The sequence below is a fragment of the Oncorhynchus gorbuscha genome, linkage group LG26 (assembly GCF_021184085.1).
Source record: "Oncorhynchus gorbuscha isolate QuinsamMale2020 ecotype Even-year linkage group LG26, OgorEven_v1.0, whole genome shotgun sequence".
Lineage (NCBI taxonomy): Eukaryota > Metazoa > Chordata > Actinopteri > Salmoniformes > Salmonidae > Oncorhynchus > Oncorhynchus gorbuscha.
This window is the reverse complement of record NC_060198.1, coordinates 1-16,927: the sequence shown is the minus strand read 5'-3', so window position 1 is coordinate 16,927 and position 16,927 is coordinate 1. Positions and strand designations below refer to the sequence as shown.

At 45.0% G+C, this 16,927-nt stretch overlaps 1 protein-coding gene across 5 annotated transcripts; it reads right to left on the bottom strand.

The window, feature by feature from the left end:
* Positions 1-5,121: 5,121 nt before the first annotated feature.
* On the bottom strand, positions 5,122-16,080 carry LOC124015547 (NLR family CARD domain-containing protein 3-like). Of its 5 annotated transcripts, XM_046330828.1 has the most exons (9): positions 15,788-16,079; positions 13,385-15,377; positions 12,686-12,940; positions 11,556-11,729; positions 11,095-11,262; positions 10,782-10,952; positions 9,681-9,854; positions 5,936-5,982; positions 5,122-5,841 (listed from the first exon to the last, which is right to left on the bottom strand). In XM_046330828.1, exons 1-9 carry the CDS (start codon positions 16,017-16,019, stop codon positions 5,282-5,284), a joined length of 3,774 nt encoding a protein of 1,257 aa, XP_046186784.1. In that variant the 5' UTR covers positions 16,020-16,079; the 3' UTR covers positions 5,122-5,281. The 5 variants fall into 5 exon arrangements, 3 of the variants coding, with proteins under 3 accessions (XP_046186784.1, XP_046186786.1, XP_046186785.1); XM_046330830.1 differs by lacking the exons at positions 12,686-12,940; positions 13,385-15,377; positions 15,788-16,079 and adding an exon at positions 12,317-12,585 and having other exon boundaries at positions 11,556-11,877; XR_006835179.1 differs by lacking the exons at positions 5,122-5,841; positions 5,936-5,982; positions 9,681-9,854; ... (1 more) ...; positions 11,095-11,262; positions 11,556-11,729 and adding an exon at positions 13,053-13,337 and having other exon boundaries at positions 12,809-12,940; positions 13,421-15,377; positions 15,788-16,080.
* Positions 16,081-16,927: the final 847 nt, after the last annotated feature.

Below are 16,927 nucleotides of genomic sequence, written 5' to 3'. Positions count from 1 at the left end.
GACAGACAGACAGACAGACAGACAGACAGACAGACAGACAGACAGACAGACAGACAGACAGACAGACAGACAGACAGACAGACAGACAGACAGACAGACAGACAGACAGACAGACAGACAGACAGACAGACAGACAGACAGACTGAGACTGAGAGACAGAAACAGACAGAGAAAGACAGACTTCATTGTGCTGTTCATACAGTTCCTCCAGTCATTGTTGTCATCTGTTCAGCGATATTCAAAGTGGGGAAATTCCCTTCCGTCTACAATGTGGATCCTCCTCCTACACTAACTTGTCATGTAGGACTTATTGAAAACTGATTACAGTGGAGATTACCTTGACGATTTCACCATGTGGGGCGGCAGCGTAGCCTAGTGGTTAGAGCGTTGGACTAGTAACCGGAAGGTTGCAAGTTTAAACCCCCGAGCTGACAAGGTACAAATCTGTCATTCTGCCCCTGAACAGGCAGTTAACCCACTGTTCCTAGACCAGTTAACCCACTGTTCCTAGACCAGTTAACCCACTGTTCCCAGACCAGTTAACCCACTGTTCCTAGACCAGTTAACCCACTGTTCCCAGACCAGTTAACCCACTGTTCCTAGGCCGTCATTGAAAATAAGAATTTGTTCTTAACTGACTTGTTAAGGTAAAACAAATGTAAAATAGGGTCTTGAAAGTCTCATTGAGCAATGAGGTGTTAACAGAAACAACATTTTCCATTTACCTGAGTTTCTCCAGTCTATCAGAGAGCAGCTTCACTCAGTCTTCTGGGTGATTGAAGCTCAGGTCAGGTTCTCTCAGGTAGGACGGGTTTGACCTCAGAACTGAAGCCAGAGAAGCAAAGCCCTCCTCTGTGACCAGACATCCTGCAGAGAGAAGTTGGCATTGGATTGAGTGAAACACTCAATATTACATTTATACTGCAACAGCATCGTGTGAGACTCTCACCACCAAAACCTTCAAGGCACAGCGAGGTCCCCCAGTGCAGCAGAGAGTCTCTCTATTCCTGAATCCCCCAAGTCATTGTCTCTCAGGCCCAGCTCTCTCAGGGTGGAGTTTGAAAACAGGACAGAAGCCAGAGACTCACAGGATAACTCCGATAGATTACACTGCCTCAGTCTAAGAGAAGAACGAGGGAGGGAGTTGGGGAATGGAGTTGGTGAGAGAAAGATTGAAAATAAGATTTGTTTGGTTCCAAATTCATGCGAATTCATACAGAATATAAAATAAAACTATGTATACCACTATTTGCTAACATAGTGACAGATTAGCTGGCTATTTGCTAACATAGTGACAGATTAGCTGGCTATTTGCTAACATAGTGACAGATTAGCTGGCTATTTGCTGACATAGTGACAGATTAGCTATTTATAAAGACTGCTAACATAGCTATTTGCTATTTGCTAACATAGTGACAGATTAACTGGCTATTTGCTAACACAGTGACAGTTTAGCTGGCTATTTGCTAACATAGTGACAGATTAGCTGGCTTTTTGCTAACATAGTGACAGATTAGTTGGCTATTTGCTAACATAGTGACAGATTAGCTGGCTATTTGCTAACATAGTGACAGATTAACTGGCTATTTGCTAACACAGTGACAGTTTAGCTGGCTATTTGCTAACATAGTGACAGATTAGCTGGCTTTTTGCTAACATAGTGACAGATTAGCTGGCTATTTGCTAACATAGTGACAGATTAGCTGGCTATTTTCTAACATAAAGACAGGTTAGCTGGCTATTTGCTAATATAGTGACAGATTAGCTGGCTATTTGCTAACATAGTGATAGATTAGCTGGCTATTTGCTAACATAGTGACTGATTAGCTGGCTATTTGCTAACATAGTGACAGATTAGTTGGCTATTTGCTAACATAGTGATAGATTAGCTGGCTATTTGCTAACATAGTGACAGATTAGCTGGCTATTTGCTAACATAGTGATATATTAGCTGGCTATTTGCTAACATAGTGACTGATTAGCTGGCTATTTGCTAACATAGTGACAGATTAGTTGGCTATTTGCTAACATAGTGACAGATTAGCTGGCTATTTGCTAACATAGTGACAGATTAGCTGGCTATTTGCTAACATAGTGACAGATTAGCTGGCTATTTGCTAACATAGTGACAGATTAGCTGGCTATTTGCTAACATAGTGACAGATTAGCTGGCTATTTGCTAACATAGTGACAGATTAGCTGGCTATTTTCTAACATAAAGACAGGTTAGCTGGCTATTTGCTAATATAGTGACAGATTAGCTGGCTATTTGCTAACATAGTGATAGATTAGCTGGCTATTTGCTGACATAGTGACAGATTAGTTGGCTATTTGCTAACATAGTGACAGATTAGCTGGCTATTTGCTAACATAGTGACAGATTAGCTGGCTATCTGCTACTGTTGTGACAAGGTGTATCTTCTGTTGTCAAATTGGATTTTAAGAAATGTATGTGCAGCTAACATCTTTATTGTGTAACTGCTTTTAATAATCCTTATAATAAATATCACATTAATAACAGAATAATAGGTACCTGCGTGTCATTATACATGTAACACTAGTTGTCCCCCGCAAACCTTAGTGAACCTGGCCATTAGGAATGATCTGTTGTCCTCTGTTAAGGATTTATAATCATTTCTGGCCTGGACTTGGTTTGTATGTGTAATTCTACAAATGCCTGCAAAGCAAACCAATGATAAATAACATCTGAACTTCCGTAGTCTTCCTGCAGTGTCTAGCTACCGGGATCAGTCTTCTATGCCTTCCTGCAGTGTCTAGCTACCGGGACCAGTCTTCTACGCCTTCCTGCAGTGTCTAGCTACCGGGACCAGTCTTCTACGCCTTCCTGCAGTGTCTAGCTACCGGGACCAGTCTTCTATGCCTTCCTGCAGTGTCTAGCTACCGGGACCAGTCTTCTACGCCTTCCTGCAGTGTCTAGCTACCGGGACCAGTCTTCTACGTCTTCCTGCAGTGTATAGCTACCGGGACCAGTCTTCTACGCCTTCCTGCAGTGTCTAGCTACCGGGACCAGTCTTCTACGCCTTCCTGCAGTGTCTAGCTACCGGGACCAGTCTTCTACGTCTTCCTGCAGTGTCTAGCTACCGGGACCAGTCTTCTACGCCTTCCTGCAGTGTCTAGCTACCGGGACCAGTCTTCTACGTCTTCCTGCAGTGTCTAGCTACCGGGACCAGTCTTCTACGTCTTCCTGCAGTGTCTAGCTACCGGGACCAGTCTTCTACGCCTTCCTGCAGTGTCTAGCTACCGGGACCAGTCTTCTACGTCTTCCTGCATTATCTAGCTACCGGGACCAGTCTTCTACGCCTTCCTGCAGTGTCTAGCTACCGGGACCAGTCTTCTACGTCTTCCTGCAGTGTCTAGCTACCGGGACCAGTCTTCTACGTCTTCCTGCAGTGTCTAGCTACCGGGACCAGTCTTCTACGTCTTCCTGCAGTGTCTAGCTACCGGGACCAGTCTTCTACGCCTTCCTGCAGTGTCTAGCTACCGGGACCAGTCTTCTACGTCTTCCTGCATTGTCTAGCTACCGGGACCAGTCTTCTACGTCTTCCTGCAGTGTCTAGCTACCGGGACCAGTCTTCTACGTCTTCCTGCAGTGTCTAGCTACCGGGACCAGTCTTCTACGTCTTCCTGCAGTATCTAGCTACCGGGACCAGTCTTCTACCACCCTCTAGTGTTGTGCTGTATTTTCTCATGTCAAATTCACCCATCACCTCCTCTGACATCAGCAGCATGTAGGCCAGCGCTGAACACTGACCAGGGGTCAACTTCCTCTCAAGACTGACTTTGAATTTCCTCCACCAGCGAGTTGTTGTTCAACTCCATCAAACAGAGAAGGAGATTAAAACACTGCTCCGAGGAGCAACGCTTCCAAGAGTCTATAAACACCTGGTTGCCAGGTGAGAGCTTATCCTTGATGTACTGGATGTTGCTCCTATGTGAAGTGCTGGGCTTACGGTTGAGGGTGATGTCCTTCAGGGTCCTGGCAAAAAGTTGGGATTGCTGCCTTGTAGAGGTGAATCTGGTCGTAAAGGCTGTTCCACGGCCAGGGTGGAGTGATGGGCCAGGTAGACATTAGGTCTCTCTCTTTCCTCAACCACTCTGTAGTATCATTCTCCTCCTGCCTCTCTCTCTCTTTCCTCAACCACTCTGCAGTATCATTCTCCTCCTGCCTCTCTCTCTTTCCTCAACCACTCTGCAGTATCATTCTCCTCCTGCCTCTCTCTCTCTTTCCTCAACCACTCTGCAGTATCATTCTCCTCCTGCCTCTCTCTCTTTCCTCAACCACTCTGCAGTATCATTCTCCTCCTGCCTCTCTCTCTTTCCTCAACCACTCTGCAGTATCATTCTCCTCCTGCCTCTCTCTCTCTTTCCTCAACCACTCTGTAGTATCATTCTCCTCCTGCCTCTCTCTCTTTCCTCAACCACTCTGCAGTATCATTCTCCTCCTGCCTCTCTCTCTCTTTCCTCAACCACTCTGCAGTATCATTCTCCTCCTGCCTCTCTCTCTCTTTCCTCAACCACTCTGTAGTATCATTCTCCTCCTGCCTCTCTCTCTTTCCTCAACCACTCTGCAGTATCATTCTCCTCCTGCCTCTCTCTCTTTCCTCAACCACTCTGCAGTATCATTCTCCTCCTGCCTCTCTAATAAAACATAATGATAACTATAATAATAAAACATAATGATAACTATAATAATAAAACATAATGATAACTATAATAATAAAACATAATGATAACTACAATAATAAAACATAATGATAACTACAATAATAAAACATAATGATAACTACAATAATAAAACATAATGATAACTACAATAATAAAACATAATGATAACTACAATAATAAAACATAATGATAACTATAATAATAAAACATAATGATAACTACAATAATAAAACATAATGATAACTATAATAATAAAACATAATGATAACTATAATAATAAAACATAATGATAACTATAATAATAAAACATAATGATAACTACAATAATAAAACATAATGATAACTATAATAATAAAACATAATGATAACTATAATAATAAAATAATATACACATAAAACAACTTCCAAAGACCAATTCCACACTCAAAGCCAAACGATGTGTGAATGGTAAATATTTATTAGGTTTATTATAGAAAAGGTTTCTAATCCAAACATCATTGTCCTCTCTCTGAGTGAAGGTGCAGTGAAAAATACAGACACAGTGAATCAAACATGTGTCTGTCTGTCAGTTACTCTGATGACGGCTGCTTTTCATTCACAGAGTTTGGATTTTAACTGAGCCAAATATCTCCATCTCATCGCACATGATTTTGAACTGAGGATACAGGGGCTCAGTGAACGTGGTGTGGAATGTGTACAGGTGGGCCGGTGTACCAGAGGAGACGCTGTAAAAGGACAGAGTGCCGGCCGGAAAGTCGAGATACACTCCTATACACTTTGGGTCCGGTCTGGGTACTGATACAACCGAGAACCTTTTACTATGAATAAATGTGTACTGTTCATTGCAGCAGAAAAGCCCCCAATACCTCTTCTTCTCAATGTCCCATCTGGGTGTATATGTCACCCCAATGTCAACCCAGCCAGTCCATTCAACCTGCCAGTAGAAACGGCCATCAGACAGGGGCTCCCTGCAGCGTACTTTGGCCCACTTATCCGTCTTTTTGGTCCGAACTGAGTAATCGGAGTCATCTGAATCCGAGAAATCAAAATGAGGATATGGGTGAACCTGCGTTCTCCTCACCACCCTCGTGTTGTCCTCGGACAGAGTCAGGTCACCATCTGCTGACATACCGTCCAGCTTCAGCTGGCAGGCATCTGTAGCAAGACAAAACGGCAGAAACACATATGTTATGTTCTCTTCACAAATAAATCTACCTTTAATTTTTCTAAATGTAGTTTGATGACTCACATTTCCTCAGGCCTGGTTTGATTCTGGACTCTCCACCATGGTCCACACTGTGGGACAGAACAAGAGTAATGTAGGACCTATTGAACCTGATTACAGTGGAGATTGCCTTGATGATTTCACTATATAAATTAGGGTCTTGAAAGTCCATTGAGCAATGAGGTGTTATCAAATCACATTTTATTGGTCACATACAGATGGTTAGTAGATGTTATTGGTCACATACAGATGGTTAGTAGATGTTATTGGTCACATACAGATGGTTAGTAGATGTTATTGGTCACATACAGATGGTTGGTAGATGTTATTGGTCACATACACATGGTTAGTAGATGTTATTGGTCACATACAGATGGTTAGTAGATGTTATTGGTCACATACAGATGGTTAGTAGATGTTATTGGTCACATACAGATGGTTGGTAGATGTTATTGGTCACATACACATGGTTAGTAGATGTTATTGGTCACATACACATGGTTAGCAGATGTTATTGGTCACATACAGATGGTTAGTAGATGTTATTGGTCACATACAGATGGTTAGTAGATGTTATTGGTCACATACAGATGGTCAGTAGATGTTATTGCGAGTGTAGCGAAATGCTTGTGCTTCTAGTTCTGACAATGCAGTAATATCTAACAAGTAATCTAACAATTCCCCAACAACTACCTACTACACACAAATCTAAAGCGGTGAATGAGAATATGTACATATAAGTATATGGATGAGTGATGGCTGAGCGACAGAGGCAAGGTGCAATAGATGGTATAAAATGTCATGATGTAAACATTATTAAAGTGGCATTATTTAAAGTGGCATTGTATAAAGTGACAAGTGATCCATTTATTAAAGTGGCCAGTGATTGGGTCTCAATGTAGGCAGCAGCCTCTCTGAGTTAGTGATTGCTGTTGAGCAGTCTGATGGCCTTGAGATCGAAGCTGTTATTCAATCTCTCGGTCCCAGCTTTGATGCACCTGTACTGACCTCGCCTTCTGGATGATAGCGGGGTGAACAGGCAGTGGCTCGAGTGGTTGTTGTCCTTGATGATCTTTTTGGCTTCCTGTGACATCGGGTGCAGTAGGTGTCCTGGGGGGCAGGTAGTTTTCCCCCGGTAATGCGTTGTGCAGACCTCACTACCCTCTGGAGAGCCCTGCGGTCGTGGGCGGTGCAGCTGCCGTACCAGGCTGTGATACAGACCGACAGGATGCTCTCGATTGTGCATCTGTAAAAGCTTGTCAGGGTTTTGGGTGACCAAAAGCCAAATTTCTTCAGCCTCCTGAGGTTGAAGAGGCGCTGTGGTGCCTTCTTCAGTACACTGTCTGTGTGGGTAGACCATTTCAGTTTGTCTGTGATGTGTACGCCCAGGAACTTAAAAATGTCCACCTTCTCAACTGCTGTCCCTTCGATGTGGATGGGGGGGGTGCTCCCTCTGCTGTTTCCTGAATTCCACGATCATCTCCTTTGTTTTGTTGACGTTGAGAGAGAGGTTGTTTTCCTGACACCACACTCCGAGTGCACTCACCTCCTCCCTGTAGGCTGTCTCTACTGTAGTGTCGCCTGCAAACTTGATGATTGATTTGGAGACGTGCATGGCCACGCAGTCATGGATGAACAGGGAGTACAGAAGAGGGCTGAGCACACACCTTTGTGGGGCCCCAGTGTTGAGGGTCAGCGAAGTGGAGATGTTGTTTTCTACCTTCACCACCTGGGGGTGGCCCGTCAGAAAGTCCAGGACCCAGTTGCACAGGGCGGGGTTGAGACCCAGGGCCTCCAGCTTGATGATGAGCTTGGAGGGTACTATGATATTGAATGCTGAGCTGTAGTCAATGAAGATTATTCTTAAATAGGTATTATTTTTGTCCAGATGGGGCAGTGTGCAGTGTGATGTCGATTGCGTCATCTGTGGACCTGTTGGGGCGGTATGCAAACTGATGTGGGTCTAGGGTGGCCGGTAAGCTGGCGGTGATATGATCCTTGACGAGCCTCTCAAAGCACTTCATGATGACAGAAGTGTTACGGGGCGGTAGTCATTTAGTTCAGTTATCTTTGCCTTCTTGGGTACAGGAACAATGGTGGCCATCTTGAAGCATGTGGGGACAACAGACTGGGATTTGGATTGATTGAATATGTCCGTAAACACACTGAGGACGCAGCCAGCAGAGGGTTAACACTTCGACGAAGGTCGAAAGTCATGCGTCCTCTGAAACACAACCCAACCAAGCCGCACTGCTTCTTAACACACCGCGCATCCAACCCGGAAGCTAGCCGCACCAAGGAAACACCGTGCACCTGGCGACCTTGGTTAGGGTGCACTGTTCCCAGCCCGCCACAGTAATCGCTGGTGCGCGATGAGACAAGGATATCCCTACCGTCCAAGCCCTCCATTACATTACATTTAAGTCATTTAGCAGACGCTCTTATCCAGAGCGACTTACAAATCCCTAACCCGGATGACGCTAGGCCAATTGTGCGTCGACCCACGGATCTCCCAGTCGTGGCCGACTGCGACAGAGCCTGGGCGCAAACCCAGAGTCTCTGGTGGCACAGCTAACGCTGCGATGCAGTGCCCTAGACCACTGCGCCACCTGGGAGGCCAGGGTCGGTATTAATAGTCACAGTGGGTACAACATGCACTTCTTTATAAACACACTCACCGAGTCAGCGAATAGGTCCATGTTGTTCTCTGAGGCTGACTGGAACATATTCCAGCCTCCGTGTTCAAAACAATCTTGAAGCGTGGCTTCCAATTGGTCAGACCAGCATTGAATGGTTCGCATCACTGGTACATCCTGTTTGAGGTTCGTGATCGGATTTGCTGAAGGGAGGGCTTTGTATGCATCGCAGAAGTTAGAGTAGCAGTGGTCGAGAGTATTAGCCCTGCGTGTTGTGCAATCAACATGCTGATAGCCTTGTTCTCAAATGTGCTTTGATAAAATCCCCAGCTACAATAAATGCAGCCTCCGGATATATAGTTTCCAGTTTGCATAGAGTCCAGTGAAGTTGTTTGAGGGAGAATGTACACCGCTGTGACTATAACTGACGAGAATTATCTTGGTAGGTAAAATGGCCAGCATTTCATTGTAAGGAATTCTAGGTCGGGGGAGCAAAAGGACTTGAGTTCCCGTATGTTGTTATGATTACACCATGAGTCATTAATAGTGAAGCATAAACCCCCGCCCTTCCTCTTCCCAGAGAGGTTTTTAACTCTGTCGGCGCGATGCATGGAGAAGCCCAGTGGCTGAATCGATTCCGACAACATATCCCAAGAGAGCAATGTTTCCGTGAAACAGAGAATGTTACAATCTCTGATGTCTTTCTGGACGGCAACCCTTGCTCGAATTTCATCTACCTTGTTGTCAAGAGACTCAACAGTGGCGAGTAGTATACTCAGGAGCGGTGAGCGATGTGCACGTCTACGGAGCCTCACAGGAGGCCGCTCAGTCTGCCTCTTCTACATCGCCGTTGTTTTGGGTCGGAATAGATCGATTGTCCTGGGTGGTGGTACGGACAGAGGATCCGCTTCGGGAAAGTCGTATTCCTGGTCATAACGTAGATAAGTTGACGTTACAATAGTTCTTCCCGGCTGTATGTAATAAGACTTCAGATTTCCTGGGGTCACAATGTAAGAAATAATAAAAACAATGAAAAATACTGCATAGTTTCCTAAGAACGCGAAGCGAGGTGACCATCTCTGTCGGCACAATTTACAGAAGTAAAAGTCACATCAACTACATTTTCCATTTACCTGAGTTTCTCCAGGCTACAGTGTGGATTTTTCAGTCTATCAGAGAGCAGCTTCACTCCGGAGTCTCCTGGGTGATTGAAGCTCAGGTCCAGTTCTCTCAGGTTGGAGGGGTTTGACTCCAGAGCGGAGGCAAGAAACGTACAGCCTTTCTCTGTGACTAGACAACCAGAAAGCCTACAGAGAGAAGAGACAGCATAAAACAATGAACCACTGCTAGAGTATATATTTTTTTAAGTTTAAATTCCATTTATATGCGGTTCCATCATTCCTATTCTACTGTTTCTGAGTTCTGAAGTTTACACAATATCAAATACGTATCCTACCTAAGTTATAAGGTTTACAGTATTCTTTTTAAAATGGTATACTTAACCTTCATTTAACAAGGCATGTCAGTTAATTAAGAACAAATTCTTATTTACAATGACGGCCTACCTACAGGGTCAGCCATAGTAGTACGGTGCCCCTGGAGCACATTAAGATTCAATGGACAAGGACACATCAAAAGGTTTTTCCCCTTGTCGGCTCAGGAATTAGAACCAGCAACCTTTCGGTTACTGGCCCAACGCTCTAACCGCTAGGCTACCTGTCTCTAACCACTAGACTACCTGTCTCTAACCGCTAGGCTACCTGTCTCTAACCGCTAGGCTACCTGTCTCTAACCGCTAGGCTACCTGTCTCTAACCGCTAGGCTACCTGTCACTAACCACTAGGCTACCTGTCTCTAACCGCTAGGCTACCTGTCTCTAACCACTAGACTACCTGTCTCTAACCGCTAGGCTACCTGTCTCTAACCGCTAGGCTACCTGTCTCTAACCGCTAGGCTACCTGTCTCTAACCACTAGGCTACCTGTCTCTAACCACTAGGCTACCTGTCTCTAACCACTAGGCTACCTGTCTCTAACCGCTAGGCTACCTGTCTCTAACCACTAGGTTACCTATCTCTAACCGCTAGGCTACCTGTCTCTAACCGCTAGGCTACCAGTCTCTAACCACTAGATTACCTGTCTCTAACCGCTAGGCTACCTGTCTCTAACCGCTAGGCTACCTGTCTCTAACCGCTAGGCTACCTGTCACTGTCACAATATCAAATGTATAACCTACCTAAGGGTCTGTAAGGCACAGTTGGGGTTCCTCAGTCCAGCAGAGAGAATCCTCATTCCAGAGTACCACAGGTTGTTGTCTCTCAGGTCCAGCTCTCTCAGGACTGAGTATGACCACAGTACAGGAGCCAGAGAGACACAGGAAGGTCTGGAGAGATTACACTCCCTTAGCCTTGGGATGGAAAGGGAGAGAATTTAACACTACGTTGTCTTGGTGTTTCCATGGTTACGGTATAGTTTTTTAAAAATGCAGTAACAAAATGTTTATTCTACTATAACATACAGAAGATGAAACATAACGGTTTATTTCTCACCCCAGAGTATGTATCTGACAGTGTGGATCCATCAGTCCAGCAGACAGCAGCTTTACTCCAGAGTCTCCCAGTTTGTTGCAGCCCAGACGCAGCTCCTCGAGCTGAGAGACTGCTATAGCAGAGGACAAACTTCCACAGGACTCCTCTGTAATCTCACAACCAGTCAGTCTGTCCAACATTTAAAATAATGTATTAACAAAATGTAAAGGGGAGCTGTCTTTAATCCAGAATAAATGAACCTACCGGGCCAGTTTCCAGACACAGATTAAGCCAAATCCTGGACTAAGAAGCTAGCTAACAATCAATAGTAAGCGATAAGGGCATGTGTGCAATGTTTTTACATAAATGAACCAATCACCTAATATCAGACCATATATGGAGTTGATTTTTGAAAATGGTACGTATGTCCCAATCCCTTCTATTGATCCTGAACTTCCCCTTTAAACGTTTTCATTACTCACCTCAGGATCTTCAGTTTACAGTGTGGACTCATAAGCCCAGTGGAGATCCTCTCCACCCCGTTGTCTGTCAGTTTGTTGTAGCTGAGGTCCAACTCTGTCAGACATGAGCCAGCTGACTGGAGAGCTGAGGCAACGGTTTCACAAATGTCATCTTTGAGATCACACCCGGTGAGTCTATGTGAAACAACAAATAATATTGGTCAAACTTGCCAACATGCAACACCACCGTCATTTAAGTTGTTTATCATTATAGCTATTGCTTGGTTTCTTTGCAAGAGTAGATTTGAAGGTTACGAATTGTTCAAAACCCATCGGCACTCACCTCAACACAAGTAGCTGGTTGTGAGGTCCCATCAGCACTCACCTCAACACAAGTAGCTGGTTGCGAGGTCCATCAGCACTCACCTCAACACAAGTAGCTGGTTGCACTCACCTCAACACAAGTAGATGGTTGCGAGTTCCCATCAGCACTCCCCCATCAGCACTCACCTCAACACAAGTAGATGGTTGTGAAGTCCCATCAGCACTCACCTCAACACAAGTAGCTGGTTGCGATCAGCACTCACCTCAACACAAGTAGCTGGTTCCATCAGCACTCACCTCAACACAAGTAGTGGTTGTGAGCCCATGGTCACCTCAACACAAGTAGATGGTTGTGAGGTCCCATCAGCACTCACCTCAACACAAGTAGATGGTTGTGAGGTCCCATCAGCACTCACCTCAACACAAGTAGCTGGTTGTGAGGTCCCATCGGCACTCACCTCAACACAAGTAGCTGGTTGTGAGGTCCCATCAGCACTCACCTCAACACAAGTAGCTGGTTGCGAGGTCCCATCAGCACTCACCTCAACACAAGTAGATGGTTGCCAGTAGCCCATCAGCACTCACCTCAACACAAGTAGATGGTTGAGAGGTCCCATCAGCACTCACCTCAACACAAGTAGATGGTTGAGAGGTCCCATCAGCACTCACCTCAACACAAGTAGATGGTTGCGAGTTCCCATCAGCACTCACCTCAACACAAGTAGATGGTTGCTGGCACTCACCTCAACACAAGTAGATGGTCGTGAGGTCCCATCGGCACTCACCTCAACACAAGTAGATGGTTGTGAGGTCCCATCGGCACTCACCTCAACACAAGTAGATGGTTGCGAGGTCCCATCAGCACAGCCTTTAGAAGTTCTGGTCCTGATCTTTCCAGGTTGATATGACTAAGGTTAAGTGACTCCAGTCGGCAGTTGGGACTCCTCAGTCCAACAGAAAGGGGCTTCAGGTCCAACAGGGCATTAACGCTGAGATCCAGCTCTCTCAGGTGGGAGTCAGGCAGCTGTAGTGCAGATGCCACAGTTTCACAGCAACTCGTTGTAAGGCGGCAGTCTGCTAGTCTACAGAGGAGAGACATTTATTATGAGAGGTGTGGATGTAGTATAGTACTAATTAAATGGCTAGAAGACATATAGTGACATACTGTATGTACACATCAACACTTCAACTCACATGGCCTTTCGGCAGCATCGAACAGCTGGGACCAGCCTCTTACGCCCCTCATACTGTATGTACACATCAACACTTCAACTCACATGGCCTTTCGGCAGCATCGAACAGCTGGGACCAGCCTCTTACGCCCCTCATACTGTATGTACACATCAACACTTCAACTCACATGGCCTTTCGGCAGCATCGAACAGCTGGGACCAGCCTCTTACGCCCCTCATACTGTATGTACACATCAACACTTCAACTCACATGGCCTTTCGGCAGCATCGAACAGCTGGGACCAGCCTCTTACGCCCCTCATACTGTATGTACACATCAACACTTCAACTCACATGGCCTTTCGGCAGCATCGAACAGCTGGGACCAGCCTCTTACGCCCCTCATCTGACGTGTTGTACACTTTCAGGTCCAGTTTGTCCCACACTTCCTCTGACATCAAGAGTACGTATGCCATCGCCGAGCACTGTGCAGGCGTCAGCTTCTTCTCAGCACGGTTTTTGGATGTCAAGAACCTTTGAATTTCAGTCACAAATGAAGTATCGTTCAATTCGATCAAACAGTGAAAGAGATTGATGCACCTCTCTGGGGAGGGATATTGTCTTTGTTTTTCGTCTGAAAGCCTATCTTTGATGTACTGAATGGTCTTCTGGATGCTTTCTGTGTCTCCCTTTGTCTGGAGGTTTAGGCTTTTCAAGAGGATCTGATTGGACTCCAGTGAGATGCCCAGAAGGAAGCGGAGGAAGAGGTCTAGGTGACCGGTCTTGCTGCTCAACGCTTTATCCACAACACTCCTCTGCAAGTCATGCAATGTTTTCTGTAGCTGCTGAGAACCTCTGTGTTGTGGCCTGTAGTCTTCATCCTCGCTCCAGCTATCATCCCTGTAGCCATCATCCCTGTAGCCATCATCCCTGTAGCCATCATCCCTGTAGCCATCATCCCTGTCTCCAGAATCACTGTCATTTGTTCTTGGTAACTCTTGGTAGTCTCTTAAACTCAATGGGTTGACATTTTCACTGGCATATGAGTAAGCAACATAGAGTGCTGCGAAGAACTCTTGAATGGTGAGATGCACAAAGCTGTACATCTTTGCTTGAAACATTGGATCCTCCTCTCTGAAGATCTCTGTGCACATCCCTGAGAGCAAGAAGGCTTCGTTGACATCAATGCCACACTCTCTCAAATAGTCTTCAGAAAAGACCAAATTGCTCTTTGCCAGGTTTTGGAAGGCAAGCTTTCCAAGTTTCAGAATGATCTGTACGTCAGACTCTGACAGATTACGAGGATCTGGTTGGTTTTCCCCATGGTACTTCTTGTTCTTCATGTTTGTCAGGGTGAGTAGGAAGCGTATGTACATCTCAGTCAAAGTTTTAGGGGGTTTTCCATGGTCATTTTCACTCAACATTTTCCCAAGAACCATGGCAGTAATCCAACAGAAGACCGGTATGTGGCACATGATGTGGAGGCTCCTTGATGTCTTTATGTGGGAGATGATTTTGCTGGCCATGTTCTCATCATCACTGAATCTCTTCTTGAAGTATTCTTCCTTCTGTGGGTTGTTGAATCCTCGAACTTCAGTGACACGGTCAAAACAGTCAGAGGGTATCTTATCAACTGCTGCTGGTCGGGAGGTTATCCAGAGGAGAGCTTCAGGAAGCAGATTCCCCTTGATGAGGTTTGTCAGCAGCACGTCCACTGATGTTGTCTTGGTTACATTAGACAACCTCTTGTTGTTATGGAAACACAGTGGAAGTTGGCTTTCATCGAGGCCATCGAAGATGAATACAACTTTACCGTCGACCACCTTCTTTGCGTCCTGCATATCTGTTAGTTCAGGGTGGAAGTCACTCAGGAGTTTCAAGAGATTGCAGTCGTCTTTGATCAAATTCAAGTCCCTAAATGGAAGTGTGAAGACAAAATCTACATCCTGATTGGCTATTCCTTCTGCCCAGTCAAGGATGAACTTCTGCACTGAGACTGTTTTTCCGATGCCAGCGATGCCCTTTGTCAGCACAGTTCTGATGGGTACCTCTTGTTTGCATTGGGATTTGTCATTATGTTCCTTTGTCTTTGGGTCTAAAGGTCTAAAAATGTCATTGCAGTTGATTGCATCGTCTTGAAATGCTTCGGTCCGAGCAGTATCTTCAATCTGCCAAACCTCATGCTCCTTATTAACCCCTTCACTCTCTCCAGCTGTGATGTAGAGCTCTGTGTAGATCTTGTCAAGCAATGTTGGGTTTCCCCGTTTTCCAAGCCCCTCAAAGATGCTCCCAAACTTCTTCTTCATGTTGGACTTGTGTTTGTCCTTGATTTTTGGCAGATCTTCATCTAATGAGGAAAGACAATTGTTAGTGTCGTGGGATCTTTTAATCTGCAGTATTCAGTAACATAACAACACACTACCTTCAGTTACTGGTTTCAAAGTCCAATTTCCTGCATGGGCGTACCTCATGAGTGTGTTTGTGTGTGTGTGTGTGTGTGTTAGTCTGCAATTGGTACATCCATTTTTGGACTTTAAAACTAATTATATCCTGTATAGCCATTGATTCTTGAAGAATACAACTTACAAATACTTCATGAGCTTAGTTCAACTGTCGTACCCTCTCAGAACACAAAATATTAGCTTAATTGTATTGTATTATTTGACAGGGACACTGCATATTAACTAATCAACATGTCTGTAATAATTGGTCTTGTTTTTGTTGAGCTACAAAAATAACAATAAATAATTGTCTCACCAGCACCGTGCGAAGGCATAGAAACGCTGATGTTTTGATAAACTGAACCTGCAACACTGCAGCCAACAAGTTGGGGTGCAGCGACAACAGAACCACCCTGAGCCATAATGGAGGACGGTGGATGAGCAGGTTGAGCCATGATGGAGGACGGAGTAGGGGCAGGTTGAGACGTAATGGAGGACGAAGGACCAGAATGCTGGACTGGAGCGAGAGACTGAGGAGTCTGATCCATGATATCAGACAGTCAGTGTCCTCCCCCTGAGAGACAGAGAGACAACATAAGTTGTAAGTTTAACATCAAAAACAAAAACATTTGAGTATGCTAATAGGTTATTAGCTTCTTGGTTATGACAAGGTAAGATAATTGTAAATATTTATTTATGTCCTATATTCCATTCGTTTAAATGACTTGAAATCTTACAGAGACCTACAGCTAGTGGCTTTATCATATCACACAGAGACCTGCAGTACAGACTAGTGGCTTTATCATATCACACAGAGACCTGCAGTACAGACTAGTCTTTATCATATCACACAGAGACCTGCAGTACAGACTAGTGGCTTTATCATATCACACAGAGACCTGCAGTACAGACTAGTGGCTTTATCATATCACACAGAGACCTGCAGTACAGACTAGTGGCTTTATCATATCACACAGAGACCTGCAGTACAGACTAGTGGCTTTATCATATCACACAGAGACCTGCAGTACAGACTAGTCTTTATCATATCACACAGAGACCTGCAGTACAGACTAGTGGCTTTATCATATCACACAGAGACCTGCAGTACAGACTAGTGGCTTTATCATATCACACAGAGACCTGCAGTACAGACTAGTGGCTTTATCATATCACACAGAGACCTGCAGTACAGACTAGTGGCTTTATCATATCACACAGAGACCTGCAGTACAGACTAGTGGCTTTATCATATCACACAGAGACCTGCAGTACAGACTAGTGGCTTTATCATATCACACAGAGACCTGCTTTATCATATCACACAGAGACCTGCAGTACAGACTAGTCTTTATCATATCATGCAGTACAGACTAGTGGCTTTATCATATCAGACAGAGACCTGCAGTACAGACTAGTGGCTTTATCATATCACACAGAGACCTGCAGTACAGAC

Bases quoted from the DNA above. Each gene is read 5' to 3' on its own strand.
- LOC124015547 (XM_046330828.1), bottom strand. From the start codon at position 16,019: ATGGATCAGACTCCTCAGTCTCTCGCTCCAGTCCAGCATTCTGGTCCT. The intron at 11,263-11,555 runs GTGAGTAATGAA...AATGTTGGACAG, and splicing joins TGTAAACTGAAGATCCTGAG to ACTGACTGGTTGTGAGATTA. The intron at 10,953-11,094 runs GTGAGAAATAAA...TTCCATCCCAAG, and splicing joins TGTCAGATACATACTCTGGG to GCTAAGGGAGTGTAATCTCT.